This window comes from Seriola lalandi, unplaced genomic scaffold (assembly GCF_002814215.2).
Source record: "Seriola lalandi dorsalis isolate HSWRI2012SDOR001 ecotype SW California unplaced genomic scaffold, Sedor1 jcf7180002054470, whole genome shotgun sequence".
Taxonomy (NCBI): domain Eukaryota; kingdom Metazoa; phylum Chordata; class Actinopteri; order Carangiformes; family Carangidae; genus Seriola; species Seriola lalandi.
The window spans coordinates 1,045,510-1,064,076 of NW_019525023.1; the positions used below are offsets into that span (position 1 = coordinate 1,045,510).

Consider the following 18,567-nt stretch of genomic DNA (forward strand, 5'->3'; position numbering starts at 1 on the left):
GCAAAAGGTAGCAGTAGTTTTGGCAGGTGTAACGTTTGAAATGACAAGGACCTAATAATTTAAGCTCTATAACGCTAAAATACTGAACAGAAGGTCTCAATTCACGACTGTTGTCTTTTGCACATTAGATAATAAACAAGTGTATGCTGCCTAGAGCTTGCAGACCATTGTATGTGCGGAACAGAACCCTTTTTTAAAAAAATAATTTTTGTTGATTATAATCACCAACAAATCCATGCAGAACTTCAATTACATGCTTTTGTACAGTAAAGTAAAAAAATTCACTAGGGATAAGCCATTATAGATGTTTTATTGAAGAATATTAAATGGTTTATGGCTGTTACAACTGTAAAATTTGAATTGGAGGAAATGACATATGATGAGCATCACTCAGTTTCTTCTCTATGCTGCTGCACTGGAGTCCAGTAACCTGCAAACAGATCAAAACATTGGGTTGATAAAACAAGCCTGTTTATTCAACCAGTTCTGTACTTTGCAAGCTTAGAGCAATTATAATGGAAATCTACAATGAAAACTATTGTGCAAAACAGAACATGCAAATACAGTGAAAAAAAATAGTAAGGATGGAAAGTCAATTGGTTCAATAATCCCTGGATCTTATGTCAATAAGGACTGAAGCAATTTGTTCCAGGCTGTTTGGTCAGGCTTTGAAATCTAGGTTTTAATCAGATTTTTGGCATGTTAATGCTTTTCCCATGCATCTTCAGTAGGGTCATTATGTAAGAGTCAATACAATCAGTAAGCTCATTCAAGCTGGACATGTGGCCAGCTCTTTGTGGTCCACACTCCTACGTTTCATTAATTCCTCTGAAATGAAATTCAGAGTTGCAATGTCCTTTTCCCTCTCTCCTAATCTAATAACTGTAATGATACAGATTTCTAAATTCAATCAGCTTTAATCTAGGGGATACAGATGCTCTCAATAGGGAGAGAAAAATGGTCCCAGCTGGTGAGTGGTGAAACGCTTATGAAAAAAAATGTAGCTTCTTTAGAGGGATAAGGACTCTTACGGGTTGAGGGCTCATACATGGTGGATGCACTTATTAAAAAGACAATTTGTGTCTTATCGGTAAACATGTCCCTGCCCACTGTGCCTCCATTGTTATGAAATTACACTGTGTTTCATGACTTCATGTGTGAGGTTAAATTAACTCTGGTGAGCAGTCAACCAGTCAACACTTGTTGCTTCAATATGAGAATTTTGGTCAGTGCATTAAGAAAAGTAATGTTAATTCATATTAATCTTCGTCAAGCCTCTTGAAGCAATACAGATTTTACTTATTTAAAAAAATCAACATTTTTCATACCATCATATCACTGTTTTTCTAGAAACTGACCATCCAGAAACTCTCATTATTTAGATCTATAAAATAGGGTTCTTTGATTTCTAAACTGATTTTGCGAGTTTAGTCAATGTTTCTCCTTCACAGTCCAGACAATACCTATTTGGACAGTCACATATTTTTTGTTCAGGCTTCAGCACATTCAATTTGAAATAAAATAATGGATACTGCATTAAAGTGCAGCTCATGACCCAGAGCACACCACCTCATCCTTCAAACATGTTCGGTTTTGGCTCGGGCAAGTTTGGCTGCCAGTGGAACTGGCACACTGGCATTTATTGATGAGTTTACTGCTGATGGAAGCAACGGGATGAATGCAGTGGTACACAGAAGCATTACGCGCTCAGATTCAGCCGAATGTTTCAAAAACAGTTTTATCATTCAACAGGACAACAATCCTAAACATACGACCAAAGGAACCCAAGCAAAGAGCTTCTCAGGGTGAGGAGGTGGAATATCCTTGACCGGCTGAGTCAATCACCCACCTGATCTCAACCGAATTGAGCTGCTGAAGACCAAACTACAGGTAGAGAGACCCCGCGATAAGCAAGAGCTGAAGGTGGCTGAGAAGACTTTGGAGAGCATCACCGGGGGAGATATAAGGTACCTGCTGATTTCCCACAAAACATTAAATCAATGACTTTATGTGTATCTGCCCATGTTTGCCCGCTCTTTGGGCACCATGTGTTAAAAGGGCTATATCTTCCACACAGTTCTTTCTGTATTGATGTAAACTACTCAGATTGAAGCGGAGACTTGGCACTTTAATGTAGTATTTATTATTTTATTTCAAACAGAATGTGCTGAAGAGCCTGAAGAACAAAAAATGTTGCAACTGTCCAAATACCTCTGGTCTGGACTGTATGTTGCCTGATTAATCTTCAACTCAGAAGTGTGTGGGCATGTACAAACTGGGCTTGACCGATATCTCGATCTCTCTCCTGGTAGATTTGTTGCACCTGTTAACGTTTGCCTTTTTCACAGCAGACATTTTAACTTGTCAGAGGAGGGAAAGCTCCTCTTGTTGATAATGGTGAAATTGGTGTTACTGATAATGTTGAAGATGGCTGTGCTCTAGTGTCCCAGTAAGCCGTGACAGCGAGCCAGCATGCCCAGTATCAGACCCTGAATCTGAAGCAGCTAAATGGAATTCAGCCTTCACTCATTACTATTACGTCATCGCTCCACCCACCTGCCACCCACTGACTAAAGGTCTAATAAGCCAGGTTAATTGAAAACTCCCGTGTGTGCTTGCAGGTCCTTGGAGCCAATTTTCTACATTGTGTGATGTGGCCAGTGTCAAGGTGAGTAAAAAGACAGTTTTGATCACTGAGGAGGATTTAAACAGAAGGCCTGTTCCTTTGAGAGAGAAGCAGTAACATAACTCTGCCAGTGGAGGCAAGTAATGAACACTAATACCAAAGTAACTCTTAAGTTCTCACAAGATCATAGTCGCCTTAAAAGCAAATATTCATCAGCTTCATTTCTAGAGAGACTTCTTTGTTTTACTCTAGGGAGCGGGTACTGATATAGTCTGGAGCAGCTTCAAAAATACATTTGTGGCAGGTATCTTGTTTTTCATTGCATCACATTTTACAAGTGTACCTGATGAAGTACATCTTAATTCATACTGTACCTGGCACTACAGACATGCTGAAATGAATTCAGGTCTCAACACAGACCTTGTTGACACAGGCCAGTAGCACGAAGCATGTAACTCAGTTCATCTGGAAGTCCATGTTTGCCAGCTGCTCTTGTCTTTTGTCAGTGGCATGTGTGTCTTTGTTCCCTGACTCTCAAAACCAAAAGAGCAGGCACATGGTTTTTGGCCTATCAGGCTGCTAATCAGCCTGATGACATGCAGTGGTTCCTGCTGCCCGGCTACAGTTGTGGAACCACTCCCCTCTGCTACAACCTCACTTCAGAAAGAGCAAACCAGAAAAACTGATTTAAATTGTAATCCTTATACAACTGTGGCTTAAAGGGAAGGGAAACTAAAATACATTTAATCATTACATTGCTTTTGAAAATGTTAATTCCACAGTCAGATACACACTTTTAAAAATTAAAGCCCAGAATACAGAATTATCACTGATTATCACTTTTCCTTTATCTTTTTGTTTTATTACGGCAGAATGCTCTCGTGTAATATACAGTGTCTTTGGGCTCCACAATTGCTCCATTAAATAAGTCAGTTAATACAGCTTGCATCAGATGACTAATACGTCATACAGTGCTAAATAATAATCTGTAATAGGCAGCTAAGAAGTTCATATAAGTGACAAATACTAATTTCACACCTTTGGTTAACTTTATCCATACCAAAGAAAAAAATAGATAATTTGAAGCCATTTTGTTACTGTACATTTAGGGTTACTACTGACTTAGTACAGAAGGAAGGAAGGAAGGTTATTCATCCCTTAGGGGAAATTCCCAAATGACCCCAGAGTTGTAAACACAAGGAGCCATGACAGGTAATTCACTGGACAGTTTTGTTGACCTGTCATTCTGTATAATCCACACCTTACTGCGCCACAACAACAACAAAAAACTAAACTAAGCTAAATATCACCTCCTGAAATGTTTTACACATAAAAACATAATTACTTAGCACTTAAAACTATATCAAAAAGTATTGTCCTATTACTCAATTGCTTTGATTACTACTTAAAAGTTCTTGAAATAGCATCTTTTCTACCACTAAATCCAGACTCCACAAATATGCTGGCAATTTAAAAGGTTTAACTGCTGGGCACAAGATGGTTCCTGTGTAACTTAAAAGTCTATTCGCTGTGTATGTACACTGGAGGCCACAAGTTTCCACATCACACCTGTAGAAGTTACATATTGGACTATAATTGACTAAAATCATCCTCATATGTACACGTGTTAAACTCAGAGAGAAACGATTTTCAACAGATTAATTTGAAAACAGCCCTCTGGTATCAAACTCGGCACATACATCATTCTGCACAGTGAAAGTCGAACATCCAAGCGGCAATTAAACAAGATGTAGTTTTAAGTGGAGGGGGGACTTTAAAGTTTATTCTGGTGAGCAAGAGTACTGCTGCACTACATTGGGTTTCAAAGCTGTATTTATCCTCTCTGGTGGTCACAAAGAGCTCATGAAGAAATAATTGATCACAAGCATCAGTGCAGACTGCGAATGGACTGCATCTGTCAGAAATAATGACGGATGGTAAGAGACAGAGGACAGGAAGGAGCTGTATGGTGGAACAGGGAGCTGTCGAAGAGTTTGCGCACTACTTAAGTTTTAATGAGCGCCTGACAAAACAGTTGCACACACATGCACACAATACACCTTTTTATTTATTTATTTATTTATTTTTTATAAATCATGCTTTTGACTGTGTTACCACGGTTACTAGATGCAGATCTTAGATAACCAGGCATTAGATCCCTTCCCTGACAGTGTCTTTGATCATCAGACATTTATTGTTTGTTTTAGTTCTTCAATTCATGCTGATGTCACATGTATTAATACACATTCCTGTGGTTGGTGTGCAGCAGAGTTGGAGGTCATGCAAACAGGTAAAGTGAATGAGGCCTGTAAGGAACAACTTTATACATTCATGGTGGCATGCACCTGATCTCATTAGTGTCCATCGTGTGCCTCTTATGGTACACCTGTGAAAACTCTCAAAAATGCAGTCCTGCCTCACCTCTGTTTTTCAGAGTTAAATAATAGTCTGCTTCAACATTTGGGGAAATATATTTGATTTCTCCCCTGGAGTTAGATGAGAAGATCAATAGCAATTTCATCTCTGTACATTCAGTAGAGTCTGGGCCAGGATGTGTTTAGCCCAGCTGGAAAAGGATCCAAATGTTTAGCAAACCACAAAAGTTCACAACAGTCATTGTTGATTTGGTAAAATAAAATATGTGCAGTATATTGAATTATGGAGTGTTAAATATAATTTGCTCACTTTTAGGGATCCAGCAGAGAGGAACCTCAACTATATGTTCAAAAACTGTAGCAACCAAGTGAACACGTGGATCAGAGGTTAGTGGCCAAAGCTTGAAACAGCATCCGTCTCATTGGTGAAATTTTTCATGTTTGAGAAATGTGTGACTTATGAAAAACATCTGGAATGTCTGGATGCTTTGGGTCGTGGTTTAAAGAAGAGAAGCAGAAGTGACAGTTGATTGTGTAACTCAGTACGATTTCCCTACGTAACTTAAGACAATGTGTTGATTTTAATGTTATATGATTGTTATACTTTTAACTTGGATTACTTTGGAAAGTGAAAGTTTACTAATGTATAAACAAAAAGCTGCCTTATCTTATCCTGGTATGAACCAAGAAGGCTTAGACCTCTATTAATCTTGACTGCACTATCTCTCTGTTCTCCTCAATCTGTCATCATAGTGACACAAAGCAACGCTGTAACCTCAAAAGTTTAAGAAAGTAGTTTTTGTTTTAAACCTTGCTTCCTGCACTATCTAACCACTCCAAAACCAATTTATTACAATGTCTGTTTTTTTTCTCTTATAAAGTTTCTGGAGAAGTGATTTGCTGGATGTTTACTCTGGATAATTCACTTTCTTTGTACAATTTAAAAAATAAAAAATAAAAAACACATGACACATTCAGATTCAGGCCTTGAAACACATTCCCATCAGTTAGCTTCCTCCAGTCTTGTGTAAGTCCTACATGTTTTAGATTTTTTCAGTTATCGACCTGGTTTGTCATATAAAACCACTTGAGGGTAGGTAATAACATTCAAAGATATTAAAATTTATTAGAGTGCTGTAACTTGAAATTTCAAGTGGAATAATGTTAAAAAATCACAAAGCCACTGAGCTGCAAAATAGCAGCTACTACCAACAAGCTAATACTATGGCCCGTTAAAGGTTTAATGATTAATGTCATAAAGTGTCAGACAAAAGTAAGACAATAATCACCTGTTGCCAAAAACTGTTTCCAGGCTGTTTATTGGGACAAACATTCTTTATATGCCACTGAAGTACAGTATTAAAATCAATATACAGTGTATTTATAAACACAGCTTGATTCAAATATCTGTTCCCCATCCCCACTGAGCCACATTAATATTCATGTATAGCCTTTCTACATTCAACACTAAAATATCTTGTCTGTTAGCACACAGGGAAACAGATCCAGAAAGAAAAAGGAAAATATACTTAAATGGAAAAGAATGTTTTGATATTTTTCAGATGAAACGCTCCTGACAACAATGCGGTCTCCGCACTGTGCATGCTGTTTTAGAAGTGTGTGAGGTTACCGGTCACATGAAACACATGAGGAAGCTTTTCAACACTGAACTGAAAGACTGATTGCACCACAATTGCACCAGACATGCGTTTATAAATTCGTGTGCAGGGCCTGGCTCGTGTGGATGAGACATGCAGCAGGCACGCTTAGATGTAAGTGGATAAAACTTAGATTAAAACTTCCATTTATAACGCGCACATGAAATTAGCATCAAATGGTGTAATATGCTCAGCAGATTGGTGTACAACAAAATTATCTATGTTGTCATGCCAATTTTCTTACCCTCCAAAGTAGACTACAACAGTATTCATGGTGTACCATAATTTATCTTGCACATACAAAATTAGGTGCAATATCGAAATATATTTTTTTTTAATAGTTTTTATGGACACCAGTGACGAATGTGGGTGTTTGCCTGGCTCTGGCAATCAGTATAAAATGCAGAATCTAACAGCAAGACTTCAGGGTCATGGGGTGAAGGTGGGGTGGGGACTCACAGCATACACTCTGATCAAACAACTTCAGTATTCTCTTTGTATTCTTCTGTGTAAAGAATAAACAGCATTAGAGTCTAGAGGTTACTGCAGAAATAAGTTTCAGAAAGTTAGAGCACCTGCAACTATAATTTCAAAAACCAAAACATTTACACTGCATATTAACCATAAAATACATAAAAACTTTAGCAACTTATATTATATTATATTTGTTCTTCACATTCACAATGCATAATTTTGAAAATATGTCTCTCCACACTCAGTAAGTGACCTTTCCTATACTGTCCAAACAGAGCTAATGATGGCACTGTGTGACGACCTTTTCTTTGCTCTTTTATTTATGTGCGCAACTAGCAGCCAAGTGTTCTCGTTTACATTGATGGTAATGTATTAGAAAGTACTGTATTGAAATAGTACAGATGTTTTATTGAAGGCTTTCATAATTTTTCAGTAAAAAGTATAAACGCATAAAAGAAAAGGGGGAAAAGACAAACTTTGTCCTAGTGATGCAAAATAATTTGAAAAAAAAAAAGAGTGTGAAAATGCTGATTTTTGAGAAATGCAGAATAATTTCAAGTTAACACAGGCATGAAGACTATGTACAGTATGTGTTATAGGGTTATTACACATATATACAGTATGAAATACAGTATGAAACTCCTTGGAGACGCTGGAGAATGTAATAAATATACAATGTACCCATAAATGTCATAAAAAAAATAAAGTACTAGCCTACTTGAGAAAAGAGCATTAAACACCCCCTGAGCATTTAATCATTCAGCTGGATCTTATAATAACCCCTAAACTGAGAGCTCTTGGTTGGTCGTTTTTATTTTCTTTCTTTTGGTGTGTGCTGCAATAATTCAACAGAATCGATTTTTTTTTTTTGAAGATATAGCCAATAATACACACACATGTAGGAGCAGAAGTAGCTGTAGTTTGCTTTAAAGACACTACCCGGTGCTCTAAGTGTACCCAAACAATCTCTCCGCCTGCTTCCCCGCGTTTTAGTGTCTTTCGTGCTATCAACTGATCAATCAAAGCAGTTTTACAAGCCCTTATCTCCAAAGTTGCCTGTGTGCCATAAATGTCCGAGGATGGATGCTCACGGAGGCAGAGGCGCTGTCCAAGGTACTGCATTCAGCCCCTCCCCGGTAGACATCACGGAGACACGTGATGTGCTCTGTCTGTGGCTCCTGACAGTCGCTGGATAAGCTCAACAGGGAAACCAGATTGCACCTTCTCTTCCACAAAGATAACTGGATTTTCGCCCCGCGCTCCCCGCGTGCTCCATCCAGCGGTTTCATCTTTACTTTAGTTGTGTCTTGTTGGGTTTTTTTTTTTCGTCTGGAAACAAACTTGGAAGACCAAACATTTAAGGTAAAAAGAAATGTTTTTACCATTAAACCAGAAAGGGTTTTTTTTTTTCTTAAAAAAAAAAAAAGAGGAATTAGACTGAAAGTCGAATCGTGTGTCTCTCTCTCTCTCTCTCTCCCTCTGCCTCTGCCTCTCTCTCTCTCTCGCTCGCTGATGCTGTGATTCACTTGAAAGCAGATCTAGATGTGAAGGTTTCGCCAGAGAGGATTTGAGATGTAGCTACAGGCTCTGAAACAGACCGAAAACAAATACGGACGGTTCGTGGTTTTACAGGAGCTCTACCCGCGGTGCTTTGCATGCATTTTTTTTTCCACCTCTCTCTCTCTGTCTCTCTCTTGTGCCAACTATTTAGGGTCCCGTAGAAGTGAAGGTGCGCACGCAAAGGTAATAATAATAATAATGATAACGCCTTATCTTTGTTTCAGCAGGGGATTTAATAGTTGTCAGCTTTGAAAAAAAAATTGCCGCAGATATGGGCATCAAAGAAACACCCTAATTATAGTGCGCCCTTTCCAGCTGTCATCCAGGGTAAGATGTTAAGGTATGGGGCATATTATTGATGAGGGGATGGCGAAAACAGGGATGCTGTCCCGATTTGGGAAACCATATGAAAACGCAGAATTCCGGTGAGGGTGATCCCGATCCCATATCTCGGATAGAGCATGATGATCATTAAAATGTCTTGCTGGAGATGTTTCAGTCCGTGTAAAGTGCAGTGCCTATAAGTAAAGCCGAGCTCCAATCCCGGGCAGCTGTTACATTTTCTCTTCTTTGAAATGCAAACTAATTGCGGAGATTTTGAACCATTCTTGTTTTCATTTCAATAACATTTCGATGTTTTTAATTTTTTTTATGGAGGAAAACCATTATCTGTCTCACAGTCCGAGTGGAAAATAGTGACGAGGCAAATGTTAAGACTGTATGAGGAGCAGGTTCTGGGGTCTGACTGAGACCCAGTGACAGCCCGACCGGTTCGTCTTACACAAACCAACCACTGTGAATCAAATGACGCACTTTTTCCCCATGTTAGGTCTTCAATAGAGGGCATGCCAGTGAATAGGCTACTGTATCGGAATGCCGCTGATAATGGTGGAAGTGAAAAACAGCAAAAAGTAATGTTCCTTAAAAGAAAGGAGAACTGTAAATCAGTCGTTTCTCCTTTTTTTGTCTTTCTTTTTTTTATACTTTGGTGTGACTGACATTGTCTGCAGGAATTGATTTCAGATGCGCGACCGTCTGATCATCTGCCATGAATGATGCAAAGATCAAAAACTCTAAGATCGTTCTTTTTTTTCTTGTGTTGCATGAATATGTGCACGTTTTGTTTTTGTAAATGTTCGAAGGACTGCATGTGAAAACAATGTTTTCCGACACAGTCCTCTGTAGCCTATGCCACTGAGATGAAGTAATGCGTGGATCCAGTGATACTGACTGTCCACAGCTGCTGTGTGCTTCCTGGAAAGCCCTGCTGATATTAATCTAATGATACGGCTCGTGTTTGTTGTAACAAAGGCCTCTCTGGATACAAGTCTCTTGATTGGCGCTTCTGCCTTAACCATAGTATCAACTCTGACTCCTGATGAGGGCTCTTGCCAAAGTGGATTTGGAAATGGATATGGTGAAAAATGCTGATACTGTATTGAATTTGCTTTTCTTTTGCAGGGAGCTTTGGAACTGAGGACTGGCTTGACAGACAGACTGCTTCTTTTGCTGAGCTTATCGCCAGCGTGGCTCCATATGGCATTTTTTCTCATTGCTACAGAAGATGCAGGGTGAAAAGCCCAGAGCAAGGCTTCCAGTTACCCGCCAAAGAATGCTGGCATGAACATGAAGATTAAAGCTGCCATTTCAACTCAAGTGAAACCGTGTACACTCTAACTGGCACCAGAAGGGACTGTTTCATAATTACATAAATTAGACCAAGTGTGCCCAATGGATATTTGAATCCTTGTCGCTTTGCTTTAAATAGCCATGGCAGAGAGGACCTTTAAACAGTTCAAACTATTTTGGCGCGGACAGTGAGAGGTTTGGCCACTGGCCTGGACATTGTGAGGTAATGGTATTTGCTCCAGGAAGTAAGTGTTGGCCAAGCCTATTGCTATGCAAAAATATGAGAGCATTTAATCTTTTGTCTTAAAATGCAGCTGTTCACACTTGTAAATCCATGTAGACAATCAGTTATATGCCAGTCTACTCTCTCACAGTCAACCCAGCATATTTCCTGCTTAAGCAAAGGTTCTTATAAGTAAATTCAGCCCCTATCCACCTCCACAGAATTCGTGATCACACAATGGTTTTACAAAAGCCACATGGTGCCCATATCATATGGGTTGGGCTGCTCATTTGTTGCTTTGTAGAAATAGGCACTTGTCTTGAGTTCACAGGTGCTGAGGGACAGTGGGCCAGATTTCCAGTGTGGAATGCATGTTGCGAAAGTGAAATGAGTTTCAATATGAAAACGAAGAGTTCCCACGGGCTGCTAGTTTACTTCGACGATGAGGGATTTTGTGACTTTTTAGAACTTCTCATATTGAATGGTAAACTCAGCCTTCGCTTCTCGATCTTCTGTGCCGAGCCTGCAACCGTCATATCTGACACGGCGGTCAACGACAGCCAATGGCACGCAGTCACAATAAGGAGAAACTTTAAGAACACAACCCTAATGGTGGACAATGAGATAAAGTGGGTGGAGGTGAAGTCCAAAAGACGGGATATGACTGTTTTCAGCCATTTGTTTGTTGGTGGAATACCACCGGAATTACGATCTGTGGCGTTACGACTGACATCGGCTGTGGTCAAGGATCAGCTGCCTTTCACTGGATGGATAACAGACATAAAGGTCAACAACACGGAGTCTGTAATGATCAACAGTGAAGGGGTCTTAAAGGACCTCTGCGGTACAGCCAACATGTGCTTAAATGGAGGAGTCTGCAGTTTAATTAACAACGAACCAACATGTGACTGCTCTCAGACGGGCTTCCAAGGAAAGGACTGCAGTGAAGGTAAGACATCTGGATTCCCTTTAGACCGTACAGTCGGTACAACATGTCCTTTGTAGTCTTTTCAGACAACATGGACTGAATTTACAAATTCAAGTACCCTAGTGTAATTACCATCAGCACTAAAGCAAAGCATTCCCTTCCTCTAGGTGGCTAAAGCAATATGTTTGTTTTAGTCTTACTTTGTGTGTAATTGATCTGCATATACGGTTGTTTGCAATGAGCGAATCTCCTGCAAGGCCTCATTAGCAAAACATGCAGGTGTTCTCCATCCCCTAAGGTGTCTTCCATTCTTATAAAACAGGTCTGTGGGGATTGGTTGACCTATGAAACATCATCTCCAATGGCTTACTGCAAATGCAAGAGACTGAGTAATCATCTAGAAGTCACGTAGAGTAAACATGAGTGATATCATTGACTTCAGACAGCACAAAAAGTGTTAACTGGGTAAGGTTTTGTATCAGTTGCCAGTGGATAACAGCGTCGTTATTAATACATTTATACTTCAAGCTCATTAAGCTCCATTAAGCACACAAATTTATGATCTATCATTATCCCCCCATTTTCTAGAAGCAAGCAAAAAAAAAAAAAAAAAAAAAAAAAAAAAAAAAAAAAAACTAACTATAGCATGACTGAGCCACAATTTCCCTCAAAGCTCTGGGCCCGAATGATTTAATAATTCTAAGAAATAAAAAAAAGTCAGCAGTGTGATGCAGAGAATAAAAGAGCTAGAGACCCAGCTAATCGATACACAAAGAGAACATGGGGTTCTTTGAGGTAGCAAGAACAGCATTACCCTGTGGTGGCCCAGTATTGTGGTCATGATATTATGATATATCTCATGCTTAATCTTGCTTGTATTGGTATTCAGTGGCATTCAGTGCACAGCTTCCCACAGGTTGGCAGCTCACTGCTCTGTTTGTTGGTCAGGCCGAGTGTTGATGGGGGGATGGGTGTGAGTGTTTGTGTTCTTTTTTCTTTCTTTAATTTATTCTTCAACTTTATCCAAACACAGATGGACTTTTAAGACTCATTTTAACATATACTGTAGGCTAACGTTGGCCATATCTAATTTACATTTCATTTCATGAGCTGAGGCGTCTTTATTCAAGCACATAAATCTTTTATTAACAATAAGCTCATTAGGCTGGGGTTGGATAACTTACTACTGCAACATAAGATATTCCCATCTGATTGCCATTAGTTATTGAGGCAAATATGAAACACCACTAATTAAAATGTCCTCTACATGCTGTGTAGGCTATGTTTTATTTTCTGCTGTATTCAGGTTTTGTTTTCATGAGGGAGTGTAGGCTCTTGTACCAACCTCATTCAGTGACAGAATGAATGATTGTTGCTGTAGTCCACTAACAGGGTTTCAGTGTTGGGCAGCATTAAGTCTTTGTTTATTTAAACTATTCCACATCAGTGAGATGTAGTGTGCTGTAGTGCCGTACTGCATCAAAGCACCCCGAATAAATCTAGATCAAAAATTAACTGTGGCAGTAAATATACTTGGACATGCCACCCAAATGGTATTATTGTTCTCTGTCTTGCTCTTTTCAAGTACAGACTCTGCAGTCTATAATCAAGTCTTTTACTCTAATATTGCAATAATTTATTGCACTAACTCACAATGTTACATTCTGGATATAACTGCAAATAACATTTCAGATTTGTGTTCAAAGTTAATTTGACAAAAAAACTGCTAAACAAACCTCTTTCTACACTGGGCACCAATTTGAAAAGGCTTGCCAACCTGTCAGTTGGTTCAGTGTGAGACATCAGTTTGCGTTTGGCATTGGTATTTGATAAAGAGAAGACATTTGGCTGTTTTTCTTGTCTCTGGAGTCAAGAGTTTATGAGAGCCCACTTGGCATTTTTCCTATGCCCTACGTTGGACAGAAAGTGGTGCTTGTTTCACTGTATTAGAGCAAAAATCCAAACAAGACAATTGCCTTGGCCTCTTTAGAAGAATTGTAGATCACAATGCATACTCTTTTATGGCAGATGAAAGGTCCATCTCAGGAAGGGATGCATGGATGGATAGAGATAAGGTGTGGGAAACCCAAAGAAGGGTAATAAAATTCTTAGTTAGCATCAGACAAATTATATACGTATATATATAGTATTGCATTTCCGTATTGTAGACTAAAGTATACCGTATCTAGTCCTGTTTTACATACTACATAAAGATTGCAATCTGCCAAAAAATGCAAAGAAGAAGGCAAAGAAGAAGTATATGAGAAAGAAGAAGAAGAAGAGGAGGAGGAAGAATAAGAAAAAGAAGAAGACAAAGATGAAGAAGAAGACGAAGAAGAGGAAGAACTCAGTCATGTAGTCAGGAAACTAATACAATGAATTGCTGATGACTCTTCAAAATACACCAGCAATGATTTTATGATAATAGCAATCTTTAACAATGACATCCTGGGGTTTAGTCATATTCATTTGCACATATACAGATTTAGTTATTATTCAATTAAGTATGACTCATTGTTTTGCATCCTTACTTACTTATTAAAACTAATTCCAAAGGTCAGCTTAATAGGCTATTATTTGCTTGAGATACGTTGGCTCATAGTCCTCTAAATGGGAGTCATTAAAGACAAAGCAAACTAGCTTTATAAATTGTGTCTATTTATAATCCAACCTGTCACTCAAGAATACTGACGAGGATAACAGCTGACAAATTGAAAAGGTTTGATACAGAGAGACAGTATTTCTATTTACAATAATTGTAAATAGAAATTAATAAATATATATAAAAAAAACAAAGATACTGGTTTCAATTAATACAAAAGAAACATACAAGTAGTTAAACCCCTTTGATACTATAACAGTATGAACATTCACTATTTTTCAGTGCTCAGAGTTGTGGTATGGTTTTTGCTTTCATACTGTATGTGTTTCACTAGTCAAGAAATCATAGGAAGAGATTCAAATTTCCCCATCAGGGAGGCTACTGATGTTAATAGTATTACAGCAATGAAATAACTAAAAGGTTATATTATTGCACTGTTAAGATGAAAAGATATCGTCTGTGTGCTGCATGAAAGATGAGCATTAGAGGTCAACTTAGGGAATATACCATGGCTCTACTGAGGAGATTTAAAATAATGATGAATTAATAATGAAAACATCCTAAAAATATGGTCTAATAAATTCCTGTGTAGTGTGTTTATATTCATGTAAAGGGGAGTGTTTTCTCCCATGGACTAGCTTTGTGACCTGAAGTTTGATGGGATGGGCTCATTGTGATTCCACAAGCTGTTCTTGTAAACAAATGTCAATACACTCAGGAATTCACCAATAAAGTAAGCTCTTATGTTTATAAAAAGCTAACTGTAGAGACAAAAAAAATTAGATTTGAAACCCTGAATATTATTCTGTTCATCCTAATTTTAACTGCACTGCAGTGACAGTGACGAAGGAGTCACTTTTCCAGATTTAGGAATTGTCCTGAATGGAGAACTCCTTTTGCAAGGTCTATATTCACAGCAGAAGGTCTGCTCACTTGTCATGTATATATCTTGTCTAAATTACCATGCCAAACCATGCAAGAGAAACTTCAGGTTACTAAACAGGAGTCATTAGATCCAGTAGATTACACAACAGAAGCCTCAAAGACAAACAAGGAATCTGTCAGTTGAGCTGTCTGCTGCCGTCACCCCAGATAGCCACAAAGCACAGTGTGGGACTGAAACCCCTCTGTCAGTCATGCCCCTGCTCTGTTTGATGGAAATACACAAAACATACAAGGAGGCTTTCAGTTAGAGTTAGAGTCCAACAATGAGTTTAAAAGGTTTGGGAGTTTCGAGAGGCAGTGTGTTATGTCATCATCTACATTTGTTGTTCATAGTTTGCTGGTTGGCATAGTCAGATGTTTTTGAGACTAAAAGCAGTATTAGTTCATTTTTTTGGCCACTTGGGGGAATCTGTCTGACAATCTGTAATCACAACATTTACAACTTAACTTATACAACCTTATTGTATACAGTTGTTTTGGCAAACATACAAATAGTTTCTTGCCGCCTAACCAGAAAAGGTCCAATACTCACTCTCTGTTTAAGCTCCAGTTTGGTCTTCACCAACACCTTAGGGGACATCTGGCTCTTTAGCCACTAAATGTGTCACTCTGTTCACCTGTAGGGCATGTACACTACACTGGCTGAGAGATAACAGTGGGTTCATTTCAGCTTTTTCACTGGGAATAGCTGCCCTGCTGCTTTTGGAAATGGTGTTGATGAAAGTTGTGACTGAACTGCAATATTAAAGCTGCAGGCTGTTAAAACCAAAACAAATGAGCTGAAAGAGACTTCAAAGCCCCACAGAGCTGAGGGGATTGCAGAGTCAGGTGTTAACTGTCTGTGGGTTCGTCACTACGAGCTGCCCCTCTCATATTACACATAGTCATTTGATCCATTGTTAATGAAAAAAAATGATTTGTGCAGCTTTAAATCAAGCTGCATGTAGCCAGATTACTGGAATAGAAATCCACAAAAGACATGTAAAACACAAAGGGCTCCTGAAATTGCATATATGTTTTCTGTTTTTGTCAGCTGTGTTCTTAGACCACATAAAAAAAACATATAAACCTTGGTAATAATACTGGCACTGAAGAAAGGCTGGTAGTTCTTTATAGCTCATTTTAGCATGGCACTAACATCGCAAGATGTGGAGATTCAATTCCCAGCAGAGCCATCCATGCTGAAATTGTATGAACTCATGGTACCTTAAGTCACTTTGGATGAAAGCATCCACCAAATTGTACCTTTGCCAGCTAATTCAGTACTGCAGCAAGTGCACAGATTTCTTTTTTTTTAACCCCAAGCCAATGTGGTATTGCTGCCTGCTTTCCTCGCCACCCGGATCTGAATAGGGGAGGCAAGCAACAACAACAACTACTGAAAATGTCTGTGCATGGAAAATTTTATCAGACAATAATTTAAAATAGTCATTAAAGCTAATGTCCTAGCCCGGAGTATTCTCAAATAAATGGTCTTATCCCATCAGAATCAGAATCCATATTCAGCAGTAGAAAAAATGTAATTGTAAAAACTGCAGAGGCGTAGTAATACAGATCTCTTTCCTCTTATATAGTTTCCTCTCACTTTGCCTGATTCCCATACACTGATTCAAATGTAAAGTACATTAAAGTTTAAAATGTAGGGCTACCTTTCCATTAAATCATTTAAAAGCTGTTGTGTCACTTTGATCAGATGAAAGGATTACAGGATTTGCCACCAGACCTGTCAACTCGCCCCTGTCCAACCACAAGCTTGCACGTTGTATGACCTCACACAAACACTCACTCACACACACACACACACACAAATACACACACACGCGCACACAAATCCCTTTGATCGGTTAAAACAATTATTTAAATGCACTGTTCTATGGCCAGTAAGTTCCCAGAATCTGTCCTCTTGTTTCTCATTAGAGAAATAACATAGATGCATTGCATAGCTCCATATTTTATCCTGATAAAAATTGAGTGATTTTGTTTATTTCATTGTACATTAGCCAAACATAACTTAGTCTAGGTTAAAAAAAAAAAAAAGAAAAAAGTAGGGCAGACCTCAACTAAGACTGCACAGCATGTTATTTTTCATTGCGTGCATTATGCAATTCACAGGATAACTCACATTGACTGGATACAGTAAATAACTGTGATTGCACTGCACTTCAATCTTATGATTTTAGCTGAGAGCGTAGCTTCTGGGTCCTTGAAAAGATATAGTTAGAAGTCCCTGAAACTAACGTCAGCCGTTGTAGGACAGGCAGTCAGATAACTTAAGCCACTTGACTAAGCTGCTAATACATGATGACAGGGTACCGAGAATGACTGTTGCCTAGTGAAATTATGTCACACCTATCCTCACATTTGAATCATCATCAGCTGGCTTGGCTCTGTGAAATTTTTTTATTAACTTAGCAGAACAACAACAGATTTGTGCCTGCTATATTAAGGGAAGAATAGTGTCGCATAAGTATTTGACCATGTATTGGTTTTTTGTTGATGTTTTTCACACACAGCAAATTTGATTGGGAGTAATTTGTGTTAGAGGTTTCAGGTCGAGGACTGACAAAACATTTTCAAATTGAGGAATATTTCCTGAATCTTTTCCCACAGCTAATAGTTTGAACCTCATTTTGGATATATGAAAGCACCAATCCTTATCTGAAAAACATCTCAAGATGCCCAATGTTTACATAGTGTTTACATAATGAGTTTTATATATATACCTATAATGTAAAAACGTGCTGTTTTTTATGTGTTATTGTTCCCTTTTATGTTTTTCATGACACTGGTTCCTTGGCAGGGTCTGTTTTAGACAAATTGATTTTTAATCAGTGCCAATGAGACTGCCTAGTAAAATGTTCTGCCAGTGGAATTTGAAACATGATGACTTTGGCAACCCTTTGACTACATTAGAGGTGGTGTTTTACATTATCTGTCACAACCATGACTCACTACCTATTATAACACTACTTGGTATATGGAGGAGGAGGAAGAGGCGTGAAAAGTCAAAATGTAAATTGAATACTGGGAATGGACAGAGACGTTTGTTTTTTTTCACAGTAGTGTACAGCCTACATTTTCATCAGTCAGATAGTAATCTCTTTTTAATGTGATAATTTCTATGCAGGAAAATATTTTAGATATAGCTGGATTAAACTAGTGAACCTTTTTTTGTTTAAAAAAATGTATTAGGCTATAACTTAGCAAGTGTACCCAGTGCTAACCAGAAATTCTTTGTTTTTGACCACTTGGGGCAATGCAACAAGTTGCAAACACAACACTGATATGTTATCAAAAGTTGAATTGGCGAACGTAGCCAACAGCTCCATATTGACTCATCCAGCAAACACAGAACAACATTAGCATTCACCTGAAGTCATGTCACTGACAAACAAGTCCTCTCCCGCCGACGCCTAAAGGAAGTATGTTGAATATCAAAATTGAGTATGTTCACCAGCTACTTGGTCTGTCTGCAGTTTGGTGGTGAGCAGGCAGTGTTGTTTAGATGAAAACAGCTGATTGCAGTATTTGGAGTTGAGGTTGATGA

At 38.6% G+C, this 18,567-nt stretch overlaps 1 protein-coding gene across 7 annotated transcripts in view; it reads left to right on the forward strand.

Moving 5' to 3' along the window:
• The first annotated feature begins 8,353 nt into the window (after positions 1-8,353).
• LOC111659004 (neurexin-1a) overlaps positions 8,354-18,567 on the forward strand; it is a 249,343-nt gene continuing 239,129 nt past the window's right edge. For 6 of the 7 annotated variants that reach the window (XM_023411798.2, XM_087175437.1, XM_087175440.1 and 3 more), the window contains exons 1-2: positions 8,354-8,495; positions 10,155-11,494. In XM_023411798.2, the coding sequence (XP_023267566.1) occupies positions 10,783-11,494 (712 nt within the window). In that variant the 5' untranslated portion in view covers positions 8,354-8,495; positions 10,155-10,782. Of the gene's footprint in view, positions 8,496-8,678; positions 8,877-10,154; positions 11,495-18,567 lie in introns of those variants that run through there. The other variant, XM_087175436.1, reaches the window with a different exon arrangement.